Below are 19,605 nucleotides of genomic sequence, written 5' to 3'. Positions count from 1 at the left end.
TACTATTTTCAACACGACAACGACCCGAAGCAGACTGCTCAGATTGTTCGTGAATGGATACTTTACCACGTTCCCCATTTTTTTACATACACCTTCTCAGAGTCCAGATACAAATCCTATAGAAAATTTATGGACGGAAATAGATAAAAGACTACACGGGCATGAAATTTTCAATAAACAAATGCTAAAAAATAAAATTTTGGAAATTTGGAATAGTATTGAACCAAATATCACATTAAAACTGGTAGAAAGTATGCCACATCGATTAAACGATATAATAAGGCATAAAGGTGGACCCACTAAATACTAGAAAATTAATATAAAGTAAAAGAGCTACTCTAATATGCGATTTTTTGACAAAATCTACACTGGTACGAATACTTTTGTGGACTGTTATTACGTACTACGAGGAGCAAAATCAATATATTTTTGTTATTAGTTAATCACTTTTGCTATAATTTGGTATGAATAAACTTTATGGATGTGTTCATTCATTATAAAAAGTTTATTGCAAAATCTTACATGCGTCCCTTGATTTCAACAAATTTCTCTTATAAGCAATGAGGGTACGAATACTTATGGGACTGACTGTATCTATCTTCTTCTCGCTTTCTCTTTCTCTCTCAGTCCCTATTTCTCTGTCTTTTTCGGTCTATTTCTCTGTCTCTCTCTCGGTCTACTTCACCGTCTCTCTCGGTCCCTATTTCTCTTCAGTTTTCTCTCTCACGTGCCGTCTCCCGTTTCGCTCATTTTTCCCGTCCTGTAATTCGTTCCCGGACCGCCCAGCAGCTCGTGAAAGAGGCGGCCAAGCGAACAGGCTTCGAGGAACAGGCGGCGAGGGAAGCTTTGTAGCTGCGCGCTCGCTACCTTTGCGGATCTCTTTTCGCTTTATGAACTATGACCGACGCCGCGCTGATACGCGTCGAGCTTCATTTAAGGGCGGACAGAATGACTCGCTGATGAATTATGACCCTCTGACCTGCAATTTGTTTGCGCGAGAGCCTGGGGAGAACGGTTTTTGGGGATCGGGACCGCGTGCGCTGGGATTCTGTATCATTTTTGTTACGCCTTTGTGCGAATGTAACGCTGAAGGTATATAACGGGTGGTCCTGTAGGTATTGGTATTTGAGTGTATTAGGTATTTGTGAAGGAACTTTAGAGATAGAAGGGTCTCGATTTATGATTGTTTTGGTAATTGTTTAATGAAATTTAATGGGGTTTAAGTCAGGTATTATTCTTTTTACTTTGAATAAATATTTATCTAAGATAATTATTCGTATAAATTGTTTTTTAATGTGTGTTTTTCAACCCTTGTAGATTAGATTATTTAATTATTTAATGAAATTTGTTCCGCGCTTGTTGGACTGTCTTTAACTAAATAATAATATAGTGGAAAAAAGTTAACAATTGTACACAATTCCAACTTTTTCAAACAAACAAAGTGACACCTTATTTACTACAAATATGACTATAGTATGAATCATTATAAAAGACAAATTCCAATAATTAAAAACTCAGCATCACTCTAAAATTGAAACATTAACCTTTACAATGTTATTAGTCTACATCATACTCCAAAGACTATAACAAAAGTAAACATTTCGCAAACCATAGTCCATGCAATAACCCCATATCAGTTGAAAACATCAAAGTCTTGAGAAGGACGAAGTAGCCTAACAAATGGCGTCAAGAAAGAAGCTGTAACGAGTATCCGAAACCCGTTAGCTTGATCAGTGTAACGTCCTCCATGATTAGGTCAATGTTTCAGCGGGCTTTTAGTACCGTCGAGAGATCTGGGTTAAGTGCGATCCAGGCGGGGTCAACGAGAAACGAAAAAGATCGCAGTAAAAATTAATCGGCAATTCGCCGGGAGTTCGCCCGGTGGCTCGAGTTTTGAGCCGGGCGATTTGCAGGGGGGATTACCACGGGACACGAAGGAAAGGGAAACCTTAAGGCTGCGTAGAGAGCGGCGAAGGTCAGCCCGTTCACGGCGATGAATTAATTCCCGAGAGTCAGCGGGAAGGGGCGGCGGCGCGCACGGGGTTGGATTATTAGAGGGAACGTTCGAAAGTTTCATCCAGCCTTAATCTCCCCGCGTGGCTCGTTAATTCAGGAGCACACGCCCGAACGTTAACCGGAGGGCCTTTGTCTACACTACGAAAGAATGTGGAGCACGGCGCGCACGACAAGCACGAACCATCGTAGGGGCGCATGGACACGCGGCGCAAACTTTCGCGGAAGTTCGTTGAAATTGTGCAGCCTGTCACTCAACCAGAGCCTGCCGTGAGTTACAAGGAAGGAATCGCGGTCCACGCAGGCTAATGCGCTCGCAGTCGAAAAGTTTTCTTCCTAACGCCGCACGCGCGCGGCTTCTCTCCGGCTACGGTAATATATTCTTGTCACGACTGACCCACTATTTTTTTTTTTTTTTGATAAACTTCTCGGACTGTCGCGGACACTCTCCATATTTCTGATTAATGAGACGCGGGGTTTCATCGCGCGAGAATCGGCTACGGAATAGTCGGAACAGCCGTCTTGGGGCTCGTGTTTCTTTCGCGGCGACGGAAATTTTTAAAGTCATTAGTCATGCGTAGATCACCGTCGTAGATTGTTGCTGGAATGGGAGAAATATATCGACGTGGATTTACTATGTGGCATGTATGGTGAAAGGTAGAGAAAGAAAGGTAGAGAGGGCGTGGTAATATATGGTACAGTGGAGAACAAAGTTGCTTAAAACTGTTTACAGTTTGTATCAGAGTCAACCGATTTCGATGAAATTTTCAACACGTGTTTGAGTTATCTAGAAGTATCAAATGCATTTTTTAAATGTTAATTAAAAGTTTAGATAAAAAAGTAAAGGACCAGAGTATTTTACATTTTTTTATTCAAAGTAATAATAAAATTTAAGAAAAGGATTTCAATCATTGTACGATGAAAATATACAGAAGTTACAAAAATATTTATCTAATATTTACAAATGAAATCAAGCCATTTACACCAGCTTTAAAAAATATGTATATTATATTATATGTTATACTGTATATAATTATGTTATTACATGTTATACGGTATATAATTATGTTATTACATGTTATACTGTATATAATTATGTTATTACATGTTATACGGTATATAATTATGTTATTACATGTTATACTGTATATAATTATATTATATTATACCATTTTAAAAATGTTGACACATAAACATATTTCACAACATTCCACACCATAATAAAATATCTCTACAAAGCCATTGATTACATTAAAACAACACAAAAAGAAACTACTAAAACACCCACAAATCATTAAAACGCATTCAAATCTATTTCCAAAATAACAAAATGCATTAATACACTTTGAAACACAGCAAAATGTGTCAAGATATTTTTACGAACCTGAAAACTTCATTAAAACCTACTGGCAGAACTGCATTACATGTGCACAAGGGTGCACGTAAATATTGCAGCCCAATGTCGCCAGTCACTGTTGCACAATGTTGCGGGCAAATGTAGCAAGCTCGCGGCAACGAATTCGCACGGCGTCAAAGCGAAATTCTCGTGGATTCAAGGAGCCGTGAACCGCGTTAAAATGCATGGCGGAACGCGGCAAAAACGCAGCGGTACCCGTTAATTCCCTCGGGAGGAAAAACCCCGCAGCGGCGATCAACCTTCGACGCCGTTGAACCTATTACAGATAATTCACGCGTTGTTGACAGCGACACACGGTAGAATTGTTGTGTCGCGACCGTGTATATGCAGGGGACGCGGGCCCCGGGGCGAAATTTCGCGGGAACGTGGAGCGCGTGCAATTTCACCCGGTCGAACGGCCACGGTAAACGAATCACAGGCGGGCGGGGGAAACGCGGCCGCGTAAACTTCAGCGTAACGTCATAAATTACGGAGGAGGTTTAACGTTCTTCCATCCACGATTTCCTTCGGCGTTCATAGCCGCGGATATAGCTGCAACGGATATATAAGCCGGGGATACGATTCAACAGGTGCTACTGTAACATGCTAAACTATGAAGACTCGGTGACTCGGCAGTGTGTAGTATGTGTGTGTGTGTGTGTGTGTGAGAGAGAGAGAGAACGCGCGCGCGTTATGCGAGCCGAATAAACCGGCGGAAAAGATTCCCGTTAACGTCGGAAGAGGATTAAATTGATGAAAGGCTTCGACAGGATCTCTCGCTCATGTACGGTCTGAATAATTCACCCGGGCACAAAAGCTGCTGAACTTGTCACGGTTACTGGGAGAATTATTATTCTTCCATTTTTCGACTACTTTGAACGGGGCAAATTAAAACGTGCTGTAGGAAATTCTTTCTTGACGAGTAGAATTTTGACGGATAATTGAGCGCTTTACTTGTAAACTATTATGTGAAATTCTTGTTTTTTTTTCGAGATGTGTTTGTGCTATGCTTTTAATAAGATAAACGCGTTTACCCTACCTCTACGAGGACATTAACATGATTGGCTTGGTGAGAATCGTTCCTGAATTTTCTCTGCGCCAGCTTTTGAACAACAATCAGTACTATCACCCGTAAAGTGTGATAAAATAATCAGACATTACTTTGATTTAAAAGAATCAAATAAAACAGATATTAAATCACATACAAAAAATTCTTCGCCACGAGTCACGAAACTAAAATACGAAAAATCACTCGAACAGTACCATGAATCATCGTCAAGTCATCACCAAGTCAGTTATCGTCAAGTCATCGTCAAGTTATCGTCAAATCATCGTCGAGTCATGGTCAAGTAATCGTCAATTCATCATCAAGTCATCGTCAATTCATCATCAAGTCATCGTCAAGTCATCGTCAAGTCATCGACAAATGACACCTTCCCCGCGACAATTATACAAAAAGTAACATCGCTGTTTCAAGTCGCAGCGCTTTTCCGTTTCCCTAATTTTGTAAATCGCATTAGTATGCTAATTCCGGCGGCTGCGATCCGCAGTTTAGCGGCTCATTAATCTTCCTTCCGTATTCCGTGGCTCGTACCGCGCGATAATCTAGCGCGTCGCTTAGCGATCAAATATGAACGAGTGCCCGGTCGGACGTCGAAACGACTCTCCTCGGATCGCGAAATAAAACCGCGTCGTCGGCTATTCGAATCAATTAACTCGCCGATGAAATGTTTGCGCGACCGTCGTCGGCGTTTTCACGCTGGCGCGGGAAACCCGGGGGACCCGCCCGTTCCCGCCTGAAACACCGTCGACATTACCATAAACTGATTAATCGATCCGAAATAACGGGAGCAATAACGAAACAATTTGCACCGGCCATAAATCAAACAAACTCATTACCATATTAATTTGAGACGGCGAACGAAACCGCGGCAGGGCATCGAAAGGGGGGGGGGGGGGCACGTCGAACGCCGGATGAGACCGGCTTTATTACTCCGACGCGCGACACTATGAATTTTTGATGCGCTTAACTAATTAATTTAACCTTCCGCCGCCGTTCGTTCGCGCGTTCGCCTGCGAAAAGCCTTTCGACGGTTTACAGATAATGGCTTTGATGGGAACGGTTCGCTGTTCGCTTGGAGGGCGATATTCTATGGTGTACTATATGGTAAATGCAGTCCTCCTTTAGGCTAGACATTTTTTATTAACATCAGTGAGCCTCTAAGGGAGGGTCGAAAACTGTCCACGGAGTTTTGAACATTTATTTTTGCTCTAAAAACGCTGTTTTATTAAATTCTTGTATTTTATTTTTGCCACAATAGAAACGTAAATGTATTATATAAATATTGTAAATATACCTCGATCAGAAGGGAAATAATATGTACAACATTATTATTACGTGGATAGAAAAGTGACCTAAGCGATTTTTTTCTTGGCGAATCTCTTGCCTAAATGTCTTGTATTCGTTTATTAATTAATTTTCTACGAATTAAATTTCCAATAAAATTGTACAAACTTCTGACAGATTTACGAAATTAATACAAATAGCAATATAATTATATCATAATTAATTCACTATAGTTAACTAACACACAGAACGTTGAATAATAGTCACGAAAAAATCCTGCGAAATCGAAATAATTTTGTCCAGCGAAATCGTCCACGGTAAAATTGTTGACAGTGATTATAGATGCAGTGTTCTCAAACACGTCGCATTGCAAACACGAAATTGTAAAAGAATATTGGTTTTCGCGGAATATAAAATGATATTGCGAATCACAGACGTCAACGCGGAACAGAAATAAAAATGGAAATACTATTATTATTAAACTGCAGCTTGAACCGGGAGACTGTTCCTCGCGATCCTGTTTAATGCAAATGCATAAACACCTGCAGTGTAGTAATAGTTTCTTGGCGAGGTTCCAAGAGCAATTTTAGTCTCCCTCGTAAATTGAAGATAAATAATGGAACCGGTAACAAGAAGTGCGCTGTGTTCCGTAACATGTGGGCTTAATTTCTGAGACGTTCTACTCGGACATAAAATTAATTAACAGCCGGACCAACTGTGGCATAAATGCAAATCGGGCGCAGTGAGAGACCCGCGATTATCACTCGTCGATCATCGCAGGTAAACGCGGACGCGTACGATAATTTATTCATGCACGCGCCAGAGAAAACACAGTGTATTAGTATAAAAATACACTAAGCGAGTGAACGCGGTGGATAAACAACGAAAATACACTGGCGTGGATAAATAACGAAAATAAACTGACGCGGATAAATATTGCTTTTATATTGCGCCCGGTTGAACAAATTCTTTGAGAAATGTTTTCGAACGAGCGTTTATATAGTTCTCTTTTTTTTTCATCTCGAGGCATCGACTGTTTTATGTTTGAAAATTGAAATTGATCTTGAATATCTTCTTTGTTTGCGAAGTTTAATTGAATAATTTTTCCAAAGGGAGATATTTTTTAAATTCTTAACGAGAGGAGTTTCTCGTTTGATGTAACCGGATCTCGAGTATCGGTTTTATATTAGGTCGATTGGAAAATTATGGTCGTTAATTGTTATTTTATTTGTGTTTTGATCGCTGGTGTTATTTACTGGTGTTATTAACTTAAGTTATTTTGTTTTAAAATATAAGTAGACCACTTAGAGGTTTGAGTGTCAGTTTGCGAAAAACAAGTCAAAAGGGCTTTTCCAGTTTGGTACCATGTCCTGTTTACGATGCCATATGTGACAATTACTATGCTTAAAAAGAAAGAATTTTTGAAGCTCAAAAATGGCTACGAAAACAGGTCGACATTATAAATCCACTCGTCTTAGAATCCTGAACAATTTGTGACATATATTTCTGAAAAATAATATTCATAAACCGCCATCTAGCTGGCTGCAATTACGATTATATTTAATTATTATAACAATAGAATAAAAATTAGGTACATACAAAATATATCAGTTTCTTTCTTTTTAAGAACAAATAAAATTTTTCAATAGACCTGATACATTTCGGACGAGCACTATAGCAAAATTATAGCTTCGAAGGTCAACTTATATTTCAGAAGGAAAAAGGGTTATCCCTGCTCCGGCTTCATTGTTAAGTTTCTCCGGCCAAACAGGCCTCGATTAAATTACACCGCGAAAGCCGGTCATCTTATACTCCTCCCCGCTCATTATGAAAATTCCGAGCTTTATGCAGATTGGCTCCACCATGGTCCCAAATCAGGTAATACATTAAACATTCTTCGAGCCTCGCAATCCCGCAAGGGATTGCCTATTGAATCAAGGGGACGCCGGAAAATTCGTCGTTGCCCAGGAAACATTCTTGTTAAAGAAGTTTCGTTGTAAGAAGTCTAATTTAAGTTGGCGCATCAAACATTTACGAAAAGATGCTCTCCGTCTCTTGAATGTATAATTTATTGACACCTCGCAGTGCTCGCTTGTTTTTATTGCAATCACGACTAAAGGTTTCTTGCTGGGAATTTTTAACAAGTGCGGAAACTTCGTCTCGTCTTTCGAGTAATTTAATAATTTCCTATAGTATTCGAAAGAAAATTTTCTTGAAAATATAACTAAAATTGATTAAAATAGTAAAATATATAGATAGATCGTTGTTTATGGAAATGTATATAGTTTCTTTTTAAGCGTAATTATATTTATTGAAACAATAGACTGCGGACCGGCTGCGTGTTAAAACAGAAATTAATGTCCATTTACTTTCATGCACAATTAAAATTAACGAGACCGCGAGAAAAAATTCCTTTGAAACTCCATGCTATGGTGTACTAGCTCAAAGGAAATTTCTATTCAACGCCTGCTTCACGTAATCACTGCGGAACACTTTTGCATTCTGATGTGCGTTTAATTTGTGCTTCGTTTTTCGGCGCAAGGGCACGGCGAAATAATTCTTTCCTACGCTTTGATTCGCGTTGAATAATGTAAATCGTGTTACGGCGACGTCAACGAATAAAACGGCGTCCTTAATTTATTTTTGGCACGGTGAATCAATTGGTTTCCAAATATAATTTCTAGCCGGGCCGTGATTTTGAGTGGAACAATGTAAATTCGAGAGGCAACGAAGTAGCAACCGGCACGTAAAATATGAAGTCACGTTTCGAAGTCCGGCGAGAGAGGTGGTACAGGCGAAGCGTAAAATTGTAACCCGGGCCCGTCGGAAAAATTACCGGGGAAAAGGAGTCATCGAGAATTCCGTCACGCGATGCAGAACCCGATACGGCCCACATTCTCTCGTTCCCGATCGTCGCGGAAAGATACACGGAACCGGTGGAATCGAGTTTCACCAGATTCGGCAAACTTCTTCGCGGAACCGGTGACCGAAACTTTCGCCGAGACTCGTAAAATACACGGAAAGGATTATATTCAAATGTTCGCCCAAATGAAACGCCCGGGACCTAAAGAGTTCCTTTGAGTCGACAATCAGTTCTCCCGTCTCCGATATCGCGGTATTCTTTCCAATTTCGGCCCGCAATCGGAACTTCTGCTCCGACGAATTTCCATCATTTTTAGAAAGCTTTTAACCTATTTAATACGATATCAATTTGATATTATTAAATTTGTTTATATTTTGGGAATTGTTCAAAGAGTCATTTTTTTATTTCAAATGTAATTAATTTAGGTTAAAATAGGTTAATTTATCAATCGACAATTTTTCAGAATTTCAACCTCTGATAGATTGATATTTCTGACTAATATTTAATAGTTTTGATTAATACTTAATATTTTTTATTCATATTTAATATCTAGTATTAAAATTTAATAGATAAATATTTAATATCTTGTATTAAAATTTAATAGATTAATATATAATAGCTTTTACTAAAGTCTAACAAATTAATTTTTAATATCTTGTGTTAGAATTAAATAGATTAATATTTACCATCTTTTATTAAAACTTAATAGATAAATATTTACCATCTTTTATCATACTTAATAGATTAATATTTAATACCATTTATTAAAATTTAATAAATTAATATTTTTATAGCAAATCGTACTTCCGAAAAATTATTTAAATACGAAATCGGACGAATATTTGTAGCTTGTTTATTAGCTGTTTAACCGAGTTACGTCATGGTGTTTCAGTAATGATATGAACATGGGAGGTACAATGTTTACGATTAGCGTGTTCCATTAAATTTGTGATGATTGCCTGACCACATACAGGCCACTTCCACTCATGCTTTAATATCTTATGTATTCCGGCTTTTGTATACGCCTGGCTGTGCCCTCCCATTCAATTTTGCATACTGTACCTGTTGCACTAGCTTTGTGCACTTGTCTGACCATGCACGAGCCTTTCCCCTTACTCTCATACATTTCATTTATTACCTCTGCTATCCAGAGATTATTCCCCTGCTGTTTCACGTTCCGCATGTATCCACCGAATATATATCATGCTTGTTTATAGGGATTAGACTTCTAGTTACAAAATCAAGCGTTTTAATAAAATCCTCTTAAATTATGTTGCTTCGGGTAATCTTCTGACAGAAGCCAAGTATTTAAGAAATATATACAAGTTAAGGAGCAATTTATAGAAAATATATATAACTTATAAAATTGCTCCTTCCATAGAAAGACTCAAAAATTGATACAGTAAATTTAGAAACATTTTGTCTGACCATGGACAGCTCATTTCACTGTCATCAATAGTTTTTCTTTAAATACATATTTATACGAAGTATATGAAAAACATTGAAGCAATACAGTAAAATAAATCATATAAAAGTAATATAGAAAGAGAAATTTTGTATATATAGTTTATAATAAATATACTTGTAAAAAAGGTTTATTAAACATAACTTCAGAAAATTGTATAAAGCGCAAAATAATAAAAAGTACAAACATGATACATATGTCTAGCTAAAAACAACATACTTCGCTGAGAAATTTCTTTCAAAATACATGGACACAGGGTATAAGAAATCGTAGCATCGAAGCGTAGGTTTTCGCGAATTACTTTTGAGATCGAACGAAGCTAACATCGTACACGTTTATGTTTGTGTTTCAGGGTCAATAAGCAATATTGACGGCGCCGAGTATCACTGCAATAAAACTGCAGTGCGAAAGGTCATCAGCGGAGTCGTCGGTGCCGCCAGCTCTGTCACATCCATCCAAGTGGCGAACCTTCTGCGACTTTTCCGAATACCTCAGGTACGTGCCAAGAATCTCGGATACCTTTCACGGCGTTTCCCGACTCTCGCCTACTTTCCAATCTTACACACGGCGATTCGGAAATCGCGTCAACACATTTTTCGGTACGCCCTCCAAATTTCGCCATGGAACGAATTTCGTGTAATATAATTCCGTAGCAAATTTAAACGCTGCACGAAGACGGAAGTTTAATAACATTTTTCTACAATCTGTTTAAAGAATTCGATGTAACTTGTGAAGTTGGAAAAATTATCGATTCTTAGAAATCATAGATGCAATTTTGAACGAAATAGAAGTCTATAAAAATCCATGCTTTTATTTTGCTATTTCTCATTTCAATAAATTAATGTTTAAACAAATTAGATTCTAATTTTAATCAGAGCTACGATTACAGAGATTTGTTAGATATTCGTGATTAAAAAACTGTGGAACTACTTTGTCGAATATATTCTTACACCGTGGACTCTATGGATTCTAAAACACACTATGATTATTAGTATGGCTGCCGAAAATTACTACGGTACAGCTAAAAGCACGCAGGAATACATATTAAAATTTCAAACATGTGCATTCGTTCAATTATGCAGGAAAAAATTCCGAAAACAGCTGTACAAATACACTGTTCTCAATGCCGGCTGCGATATGGTCAGCTTATACCACTGCGACCTAATAGAAACAAATTTTACGAACTTCAAAGAGTTGTATCTCGGTTGCAACTGGTCGTATCACGATGCTGCTGAGCTAATTTCAAAGAGTGAAATTTGTACTTTCTAAACACGTTGGTTATTTCGATACAGAGTGCATTATTAGCAGTCGCAGTTTGTTGCAGCAAGATTCTCATTGTAACAAAAATACAAATTTGCATATCTCTGAGGAATTGAGTAATTTTATTTTCGTGATGTATCTGGGCTCGTTGCATGTGCTTTCAGATTCCGAAAATGATATAAAGTTTAGCTGAACCCAAAGTGCTATTTTTTATAATACAGATAATATTTTACTTTTCACCAAACGACTTAGAATATACCTTATCATCTTGATATCGATACATCTATATGGCAATATTCCTTTAAAAATAAATTCCTCATTCTACAAAACTTATTCTACTAAGTTATTTTTTTAATATGCATGAAATATCATGTGCTATATTCGTATAAACCTATCTCGTGCTATAGAAATAGGTGTATAAGAAATCTCCGTAAACCTAGTGTTAAACCACTCTGCCGCTGGGGATCCGAGTCCCAGCTGAGAGTCGCGTCTCCCCGAAAGAATGGTAATACCACTAAGCAGCGAACTGTGAACACCTCGAGGTTCCCGCAGAAACCACGGCCTCGAATCGCTCGACTGCGAAATCGTCTTTTCTCGGTCCAGGCCGATTCTTATCCGCCCCGACGGCGGCCTCCTCGATTCAATATATCGGAGAACGAGATGATGGAATTTTTAATTTCGTCCCGACGACCGAGCCGGCAACAACCCGTTCCAAAGCTCGATAGAACGATTACAGGAACCGTTTCGACTTGTTCGAGACTCGATCGATACCTAAACCCGAGAAATGCGCTAGCCGCCTCTCTAATTGCGGGAACTATGAGAAAACCGAGACGTGACTAGAGCCGCGGAGTCGAAGACGCACTGCTCGCGCGTGACCTGAGCTAAATGGAGGTTTAATGATTGTTCAATGCTGACGAACGGACGGTGTTGAAGTTTCGGAATAATGGGCTGTAATCAAGGACCCCTGGGTGGATGCAGTTGCTACTTTTTTGTTCGGTTGGATGAGAGGACTTTTTAGTAGAGCGATGGACGTTGTGCCTGACTAGTGTGGCACTTGTTCTACTAGCTATCATAAATAGCTCGATAGGGATAGACGAAGTTAATAATATGTAATTGTTGTTTGGACGTATTTTAATAACTGTTCATTAGATATCTCGTCACTAATAGTATTGTTAATACTGTCAATGTTTTTATTAATTCACTGTAAATAAGATTTCCATTGTTATAAAATGAGAGAATTGATGTCTGACGAAAATCTGTATGCACTAGAATTTAATACATTTATCTTATCAGTTGAATTTTTAAGTGTTTTAGACGCTTGAATAATTAAATAATATATTTGATTACAGTTATTATATATAAATAATTAAATAATAATATATTTATATATAAATACAAATAAGTAGAAATGAATAAAAATTGATTCATATAAATAGATTGATAAATAAATAGCATGTACATATTTACTTCCTCATCTTTCTAAAAATATTTAACAACACAAATCTTCTCACAAGCATCATAAAAATAAAAAGTGACCACCGACTATTAACTCAGACTATACAAAAACTGATATTCTTCACTATTCACAAAATTCGACCCCAAAAGTAAATTTACTATTTCGATCGTGTCACACATTTTTATCAATGCCTCGCACGACGTGAATCAGCGTCGACATACATCGCACATAACAACAATGTCCCCGATACACAATCTACTAATTCCACGCAGAGTCGGTGGTTTACTTTACGAGCGCGCTCAAGAACGTGACGGTTAATTGTCTCTTTGAGTACACGCGCGCAGGCCTTTGAATACTTTTCGTGTAATTTCATGACACCTGTGAATCCCATAGGTATATAGCCGTCTGACGGATGAGTTTGAAGACGGCCGTGAATTTTCTCGGTGACAAAGGGAGCTTCATCGAGTTATACAGCGCTGCTTGAAAATTGCGAGCCAAAGGAGAACCGGCTCCGCGTATAGTCAGACCTTCGTTAGGAGTCGCACTATGCGAGCGGAATGTCGGATGAAACGTGGGAATATAAGTTTGCGTATAGTCGCGTGGTAGACGGTCGCGTATTCCGACGGAATGGCTGGCGGAATGGCAGATTGGAAAGCAGAAAGTGAAAGGGACCGGTGAAACGTTGCATAGACAAGGGGAAAATTCTGTGCGTACAGTGGGGACTACAATTAGTCAGACGTGCGCTCGAAGTTGAAAGAAACGAGTGGGGAATTAGCTCGGATGCGGAGGGGGGTTGTGTACGGTCAGATAGTCTAAACAATTGAAGAGAATGAAAGCGAGCTGCGTAGAACTTCGAGCGAAATTAAACATTCTACGAAGAACAATTAATTGTGAAATATTTTAACGTTAGAACTATCGAAACCTAAACGTGGCTGTTGCATATAATTTTATAAAAATGACAAGACTGGATTCATTTAAATCACGTATGACTTCTATTGCAATATATGCTTGAATGACACAATAATTTATCTAAAAGTTTCTTACAGAAATATTTCCATCGTATCAGGAATAATAAAAGAATTAGAAGTGAATTATTTAACACTTTAAAAATTTACAAAACTTTATGTCATCGCACTATGAGTTCTGCTACACATTAATGAACACTATTTTATTCTTAATAATTTCATTTATAAATCCAAACAAGTTTTGTTTCATTTACCTTCGCTTCTAGATTATAGTAATAGTAAAATAAAACAGTGATTCAATTTAATTCATATTTAGATTTAAATGAAGCATCCGTTTAGATTATTTATTACATAAAAGTACAATACTTTATCGGGCAAATTTTGACATAAATCTACTGTCTCTTAATCATCAAAGTATATTTCGTATCAAATTCTCTAAAAAAGCGTCTCGACTCATGCTCGAATTAATAAAAATATCCAAACTCGGATCGCAAATTATTCAAAAACAATGCTCTATCCAAAAACCCTTTTAGTCTTCTACGTTTTCAAAAACCTAAATATAGTTCCATTTGCCTTTCGAGACATCGTCCGCTGTCGAACAGAAACGCGACAGTCAGCTGTAATTCGCTGTCAACGTTGCTCGAGGAAATGGAGGAGCCTCTTGGCAGAAGGTTCTTCTATCTAACGGCGGCGACTAACAATGCAGAGCAGCTAGCACAACTTCCGCGCTCCCGGTTCGCTACCCACGGCCGCGATGGCTCCTTTTGTTTAGCCACTCTTTTTATCCGTTCGCTGCCGGCTGGCGGGGGATTACATACATCAAAAATACGAACCAGGCCGTGTAAGCCGAAACCAGGCGCGCGGGCCGCCGCGCTGCCGCGTTCTTTTGCCGAGGACAAAGCGGAAATCAAACGCTCTGAAAATGCCAGAACGGTCGTATATTTGCGCGGGTTGATCCGTTGTTACAGCCGACAAAGGGATCAATGTGCAATGATAACATTATCTTGACAGTTATCAGCACGGCGCTGTTCGCTTTTTTCGAACACTATTATCGAAAGTTACTCGAGACTTGAATGCTGACGCTGATTTATGTTAGAGAGTTGAGATATTGACACTGAAGTGATAAGAATTACTGTTGATAATAAAACTTCTGATACGTAGAGATATGAGTAAAAATGTTAAGAATGTTGACGCGTTCAATTATTTCCGCAAAAATAGGAAAGTCGCTTTGCAAATTCATTTTTATCGATAGTGGCTGCAATATCGTCGACTTATACTATTGGGAGTAAATCAGAGAATATAATAATCGTTCGAAATAGGTAGTCCGGTATAATTATTTTAAAAGTGACTGTACTGTAACAGGAACTATTTTTAAATTACTACAATAATATTAAATTATGGTTTGAATAGTTTGTAGAAAGCTTTGTAGTTTTGAATTATATTATTGTTGAATGCTAAATATAAAATTGAATAGAATGTTAAATTAAGAATTAAGTAGAATATTAAATCGAAAATTAAACAGAATACTAAATTAAGAGTTAAATAGAATATTAAATTAAAAACCAAATAGAATACTAAATGAAGCATTAAATAGAGAATATTAAATTAAGAATTAAATAGAATATTAAATACAGAATTAAATTCACTACTAAATTAAAAATTAAATAGAACATTAAATTAGGAACTAAATTGAATACGAAAGTAAAAATTAAATTAAAAATTAACTTTGAAATCAGATTTAAAGTTAAATGTGAAATTAGATTTAAACTTAAACTTGAAATCAAGTTCAAAATTAAATAAGACGTGAAATTAAAAATTCGATCTAAAGTTGAATTGAATTTGAAGCCTCTTTACGGTCTTCCACGCGATCGATGAAACGTTTCTTCAATCGCGAGAAGTGTGTCGTAATTTTCGGTCACTCCTCGTTCGCATCCCACGTCGGCCATTAAAACGCCAATTGCCAGTCCTCCGGTAAATAAAGTCTTCTTAAGCTTTGGATCAGCAAATAGCCTAAAAGCAAAGTATTTGTTCCCCGGAGTTCCGTTCCCATTATAACCGATCTCGGGCTCCCCGGAAACTGCAGTGTTCACAGCGGCGCTTCTGAAAAGCCTTTTCCCCACCGAAAGTCCCCCTCCCCCCACTTATTTTCGTGGCTTTTCGCACCGCAAATAACGAGGCCGACGCGCGGCAGACGGCATTAAGATGTAGGACGGAGCGCGTCCCCGGCGCCACTTATCGCGCGTCGCGGCGCTTGTCTACCGGGATAAGTGAACTGGAGCGAATATTTATTTGCGATAGTCCTCCACCCCCCCCCCCCCCCCCCCCCCCCGTTCCTGTCAAAGAGCCCCGCCGTGAAATGAAAAACTTCGCGGCGGCGTAAGAAGTCATCATGCGAACGCCTCCGCCGCCTTCTTCCTTTGTTGTTCACCGGGCACCCGACGTTCTCTCACGCTCTGCCGAGCACCTGAACGCACGCTACTCCGTCGGGCCCTGCTTGGGAATTCCCTCTCTCTCTCTGCAACAAGAACTCGTTTGATGTAGGATCACCGCGCGTCGTGCAATCTGTTTGGGAATCTACCGGGCGCCCGGTCGCATTTTTTATTCAAACACCGCGTCCGTGTCGCCTCTGCCCCCATTACTATGCATCGAAAGCGCATAGGGACGGTCGACGCGGAAGCATCGCCCGAAAGGATTCCTCGCTACGACCAATTTGTCATCCCCCAATTAATCGATGAAGCTCGCGAGACTGCCGGGCGAAAATGTGCAGACCGAATTCGCACGAAACTCTAGTTGAGAAACGTAGAAATTGTTGAAATGGCTCTTTACGGTGTTACTGTACTTGCAGTGTGTTTATTTATTTATTTGGCGCAAAATTTCTTTATTTGCTAAAAAGTATATATCCTTATATTATAGAGGTACATAATAGTAATAAATAATAATAGTAGTAATAATAGTGACGAGCAATCTCCCAACCAAAGAAGCACGTTTTCCCAATAACATTAACGCACACCTGCTTTAGATTCGATCCGCCAAGTCCGTCGTAAAAGTTGCGACACGAGCCGGGAAAACAAAGCAGAGGCATTTTCGAAACGCGGCAGTGGAGTCTCGTCAACTTTTCCCGGACGTTAAGCGCCGCTGTAAACGAAGCGATTTCGGCGTGCTCCGAAACATCGGGGTCGTTAAAAATTTTGCTCGCGGGCGGCTCGCAAAAACGGCGTAACAAAGTCGAAAATCCCTGAGGCGGCGGAAGTGCTTCGTATAATGAAGCCGCGATTTTCTAACTGGTGAAACACCGAGCCCCCCCGCTTGCGACCGGATAACTTTACAGCGCTGGACGCGCGTGGAGTGAACAAGAAAGTATTTTCGGCGGTGTATAAATTTAATGGCGCCTGTCGCCGCTCGAGCGGTTGAAATACCACCGGAAAAGGAAACAGCCGGACGTTTCCGAGCGTCGAGCGCAAAACGGCTGGACGTATGCTGTCGCCGGTTGCGATTAGACGCAACGTCCGCGCAGGAACGATATTTTCTGTGAGAGTTAACCCTTTAAACTCTGAATTTTATTTCAATTTCGTTACCAGCAGCTCCCAACGCTTTTAAGTATTTTATTTGATATTGATTTGAACTGTAAGGCAATTTAAATAAATAAGGGATGAAACAAATTCACTCTCGAGTATAGAATTACTCGAATAAAATATTATTCGTATAAAGAATTACTGAAATAAGAAATTATGCGAATATTATATATTGTCGTCTGTGACAGGCATATTACCGTCTATCAGACAGGCGACTATGTACAAAGAAGATGAAATACCTTTTTGAAAGAAGATGATGAAGAAAGTGTATTGAAAATTTTAACAAAAGGAAAAGTTAACCGTAGGATGCTTAAGATATCAAAAGGTATAAGGTCTATTTAAAGGAAAGTCATTTTGCATTCATATTAAAAAAAGTGTATGCATATAAGGAGAAGTATATACGTATACGATAGTAAAAAGTATCGTAATAAAAGTAAAATATAAAACATTTATTAGAAAACATAGTTGATAATAAATACTGCATTATTTTAATGAAAATACATATAAATAATTTTGAAGACTGCATAGAAAACAAGTGAATTTTAAAACGAATAGCTACAATTTAGAACTGTAGGAAGATTAATAAATTTAGAAATATAATACCTACAACAAATTTCACTTTATAACCAAATTTAATAAACAATTACAATCGTCGCTAGTGAGTAATGCAGTTGATGCGAAACTAAACCTTCAAATGAAGAAAAACAATTTGTAAAAAATGTAAAAATTTTTATTTTACATAAAAATCCGAAATCTATTCAGTGACAACAATTTTTCGGATATTATTTTTACGTAAACGTTGAAATAAACCACAATGCGTTCGCTTGCAGACTGCGTCCGAAGCAGACACTCGTGAAACTCTTGCATTGGACATAGACGCAAAATTTTTAAATCGCCTGTACTAAAACAAAATCATTATTTTTCGTAATATAGGGTTGTTTTCCGAATGTGAAAGGTAGAATGGTCGCGAGTCGTAAAATACAGAATGAATGTGACAGATGTTAACAGAATGTTTAGGCGGCTATGGGTAACCTGAAATCATCGCTTAGGTTCCTCGAAGTCCTGCATGGCCGAAAGATAAAAGAAGATAAGGGAAATAAGGAAAGAAGAGGGGGAATTAGCAGAAATGAGATAGAGTGTGAAAGAGTATGTGTAAGAGACAGAGAGAGAGAGAGAGACAAAGATAGAGACAGAGACTGATAAGATAATGAGGGAAAAGATTGTAAAGATGAAAGGGCCGATGGAAAAAATCGAGGTATTCGTGAGAGAACAGTCGCCCTGCAAACTTGTGCATTGTCATAGTCGTTGTCGCGGATATAGTTGTTGAGTCGTCGTTGTGAAGAGTAGTTGTCATTCTTGTCGAGTATTGTCGTTGTTATTTAAACCATAGGAAGTACTGTACGTTATCGTTATATTAAATCTTTTTGAGCTAAATTCCGGTTCCACATTTCATACAGTCCACACATATAGCGTCACAATTCGTCGCCATATGTTTTTGTTACCATTTGTCATATTACCACGTAGTCTCGCGAGATCTCCACAGAATAATCCCTACAATAATACCAATAAAAATGCGCGAGACGCTTATAAGAAATCGCGCCAAAAAATTGCGCAACGCCGACGAAAACTCCACTATTTCTCGCCTCTGGGATCCAACGCTCCAACAACAGCCGGTAAATAATCGGCACGTTTCTCTCGAAAAATGCTCGCAGCTTCCGTTGACGTAGATCGAGCCCGATTTCCGTCTACTTTCCGTTCTTACTTCTATCCAGTTCCCGACGTCGCGCCGCTATCTACTCTTCGCTCGCCTATCTACTCTTCGCCCGCCTATCTACTTTCAGTTTCAATTTCCACCGCTTTTCAGCTCCGGTTTCGTCCTACTTTCCGCCCCGATTTTGATCTACCCTCGTCTACTTTCAATCCCGATTCCCGGATACCTTCGGCACTAATTTCAACACGGTCGCTGTTTGGTCTACTTTCGGTTTCGAAGTAAATTTCGTTCATCGCTGCGGGCCGCGCTTCTTTCGATTGCTTTTCCCCGCGATCCACTTTTCTTACCCGTGTCCGCCGCTATATACCGTATTTGCATCTCGATCTGTTCATTATTCAGATTTTAGCACGTCCGGAATTTTCTTCGCGGCTCCCGCGTTTTCGGCTCGCGGTTTCATCCGCGGCCTCTTATCGATAATGGATAAAGTTCTCGATGAAGTTTTAACTGGATCTCGAAAATCGGTTTTATTCTGATAATGTTGTAACAAGAATTTAACG

General features: G+C 38.9%; 1 protein-coding gene across 1 annotated transcript in view; it reads left to right on the top strand.

Moving 5' to 3' along the window:
* Positions 1–19,605, top strand: part of Glurb (metabotropic glutamate receptor B) — a 259,577-nt gene that overhangs the window by 169,713 nt on the left and 70,259 nt on the right. Inside the window, exon 2 of the mRNA XM_078176793.1 lies at positions 10,437–10,579. Within this exon, the coding sequence (XP_078032919.1) occupies positions 10,437–10,579 (143 nt within the window). The remainder of the gene's footprint in view (positions 1–10,436; positions 10,580–19,605) is intronic.

This window comes from Augochlora pura, chromosome 3 (genome assembly GCF_028453695.1).
Source record: "Augochlora pura isolate Apur16 chromosome 3, APUR_v2.2.1, whole genome shotgun sequence".
Classification (NCBI taxonomy): Eukaryota; Metazoa; Arthropoda; class Insecta; order Hymenoptera; family Halictidae; genus Augochlora; species Augochlora pura.
The sequence above is the reverse complement of the archived record's forward strand: the minus strand, read 5'-3'. Positions and strand labels throughout refer to the sequence as shown.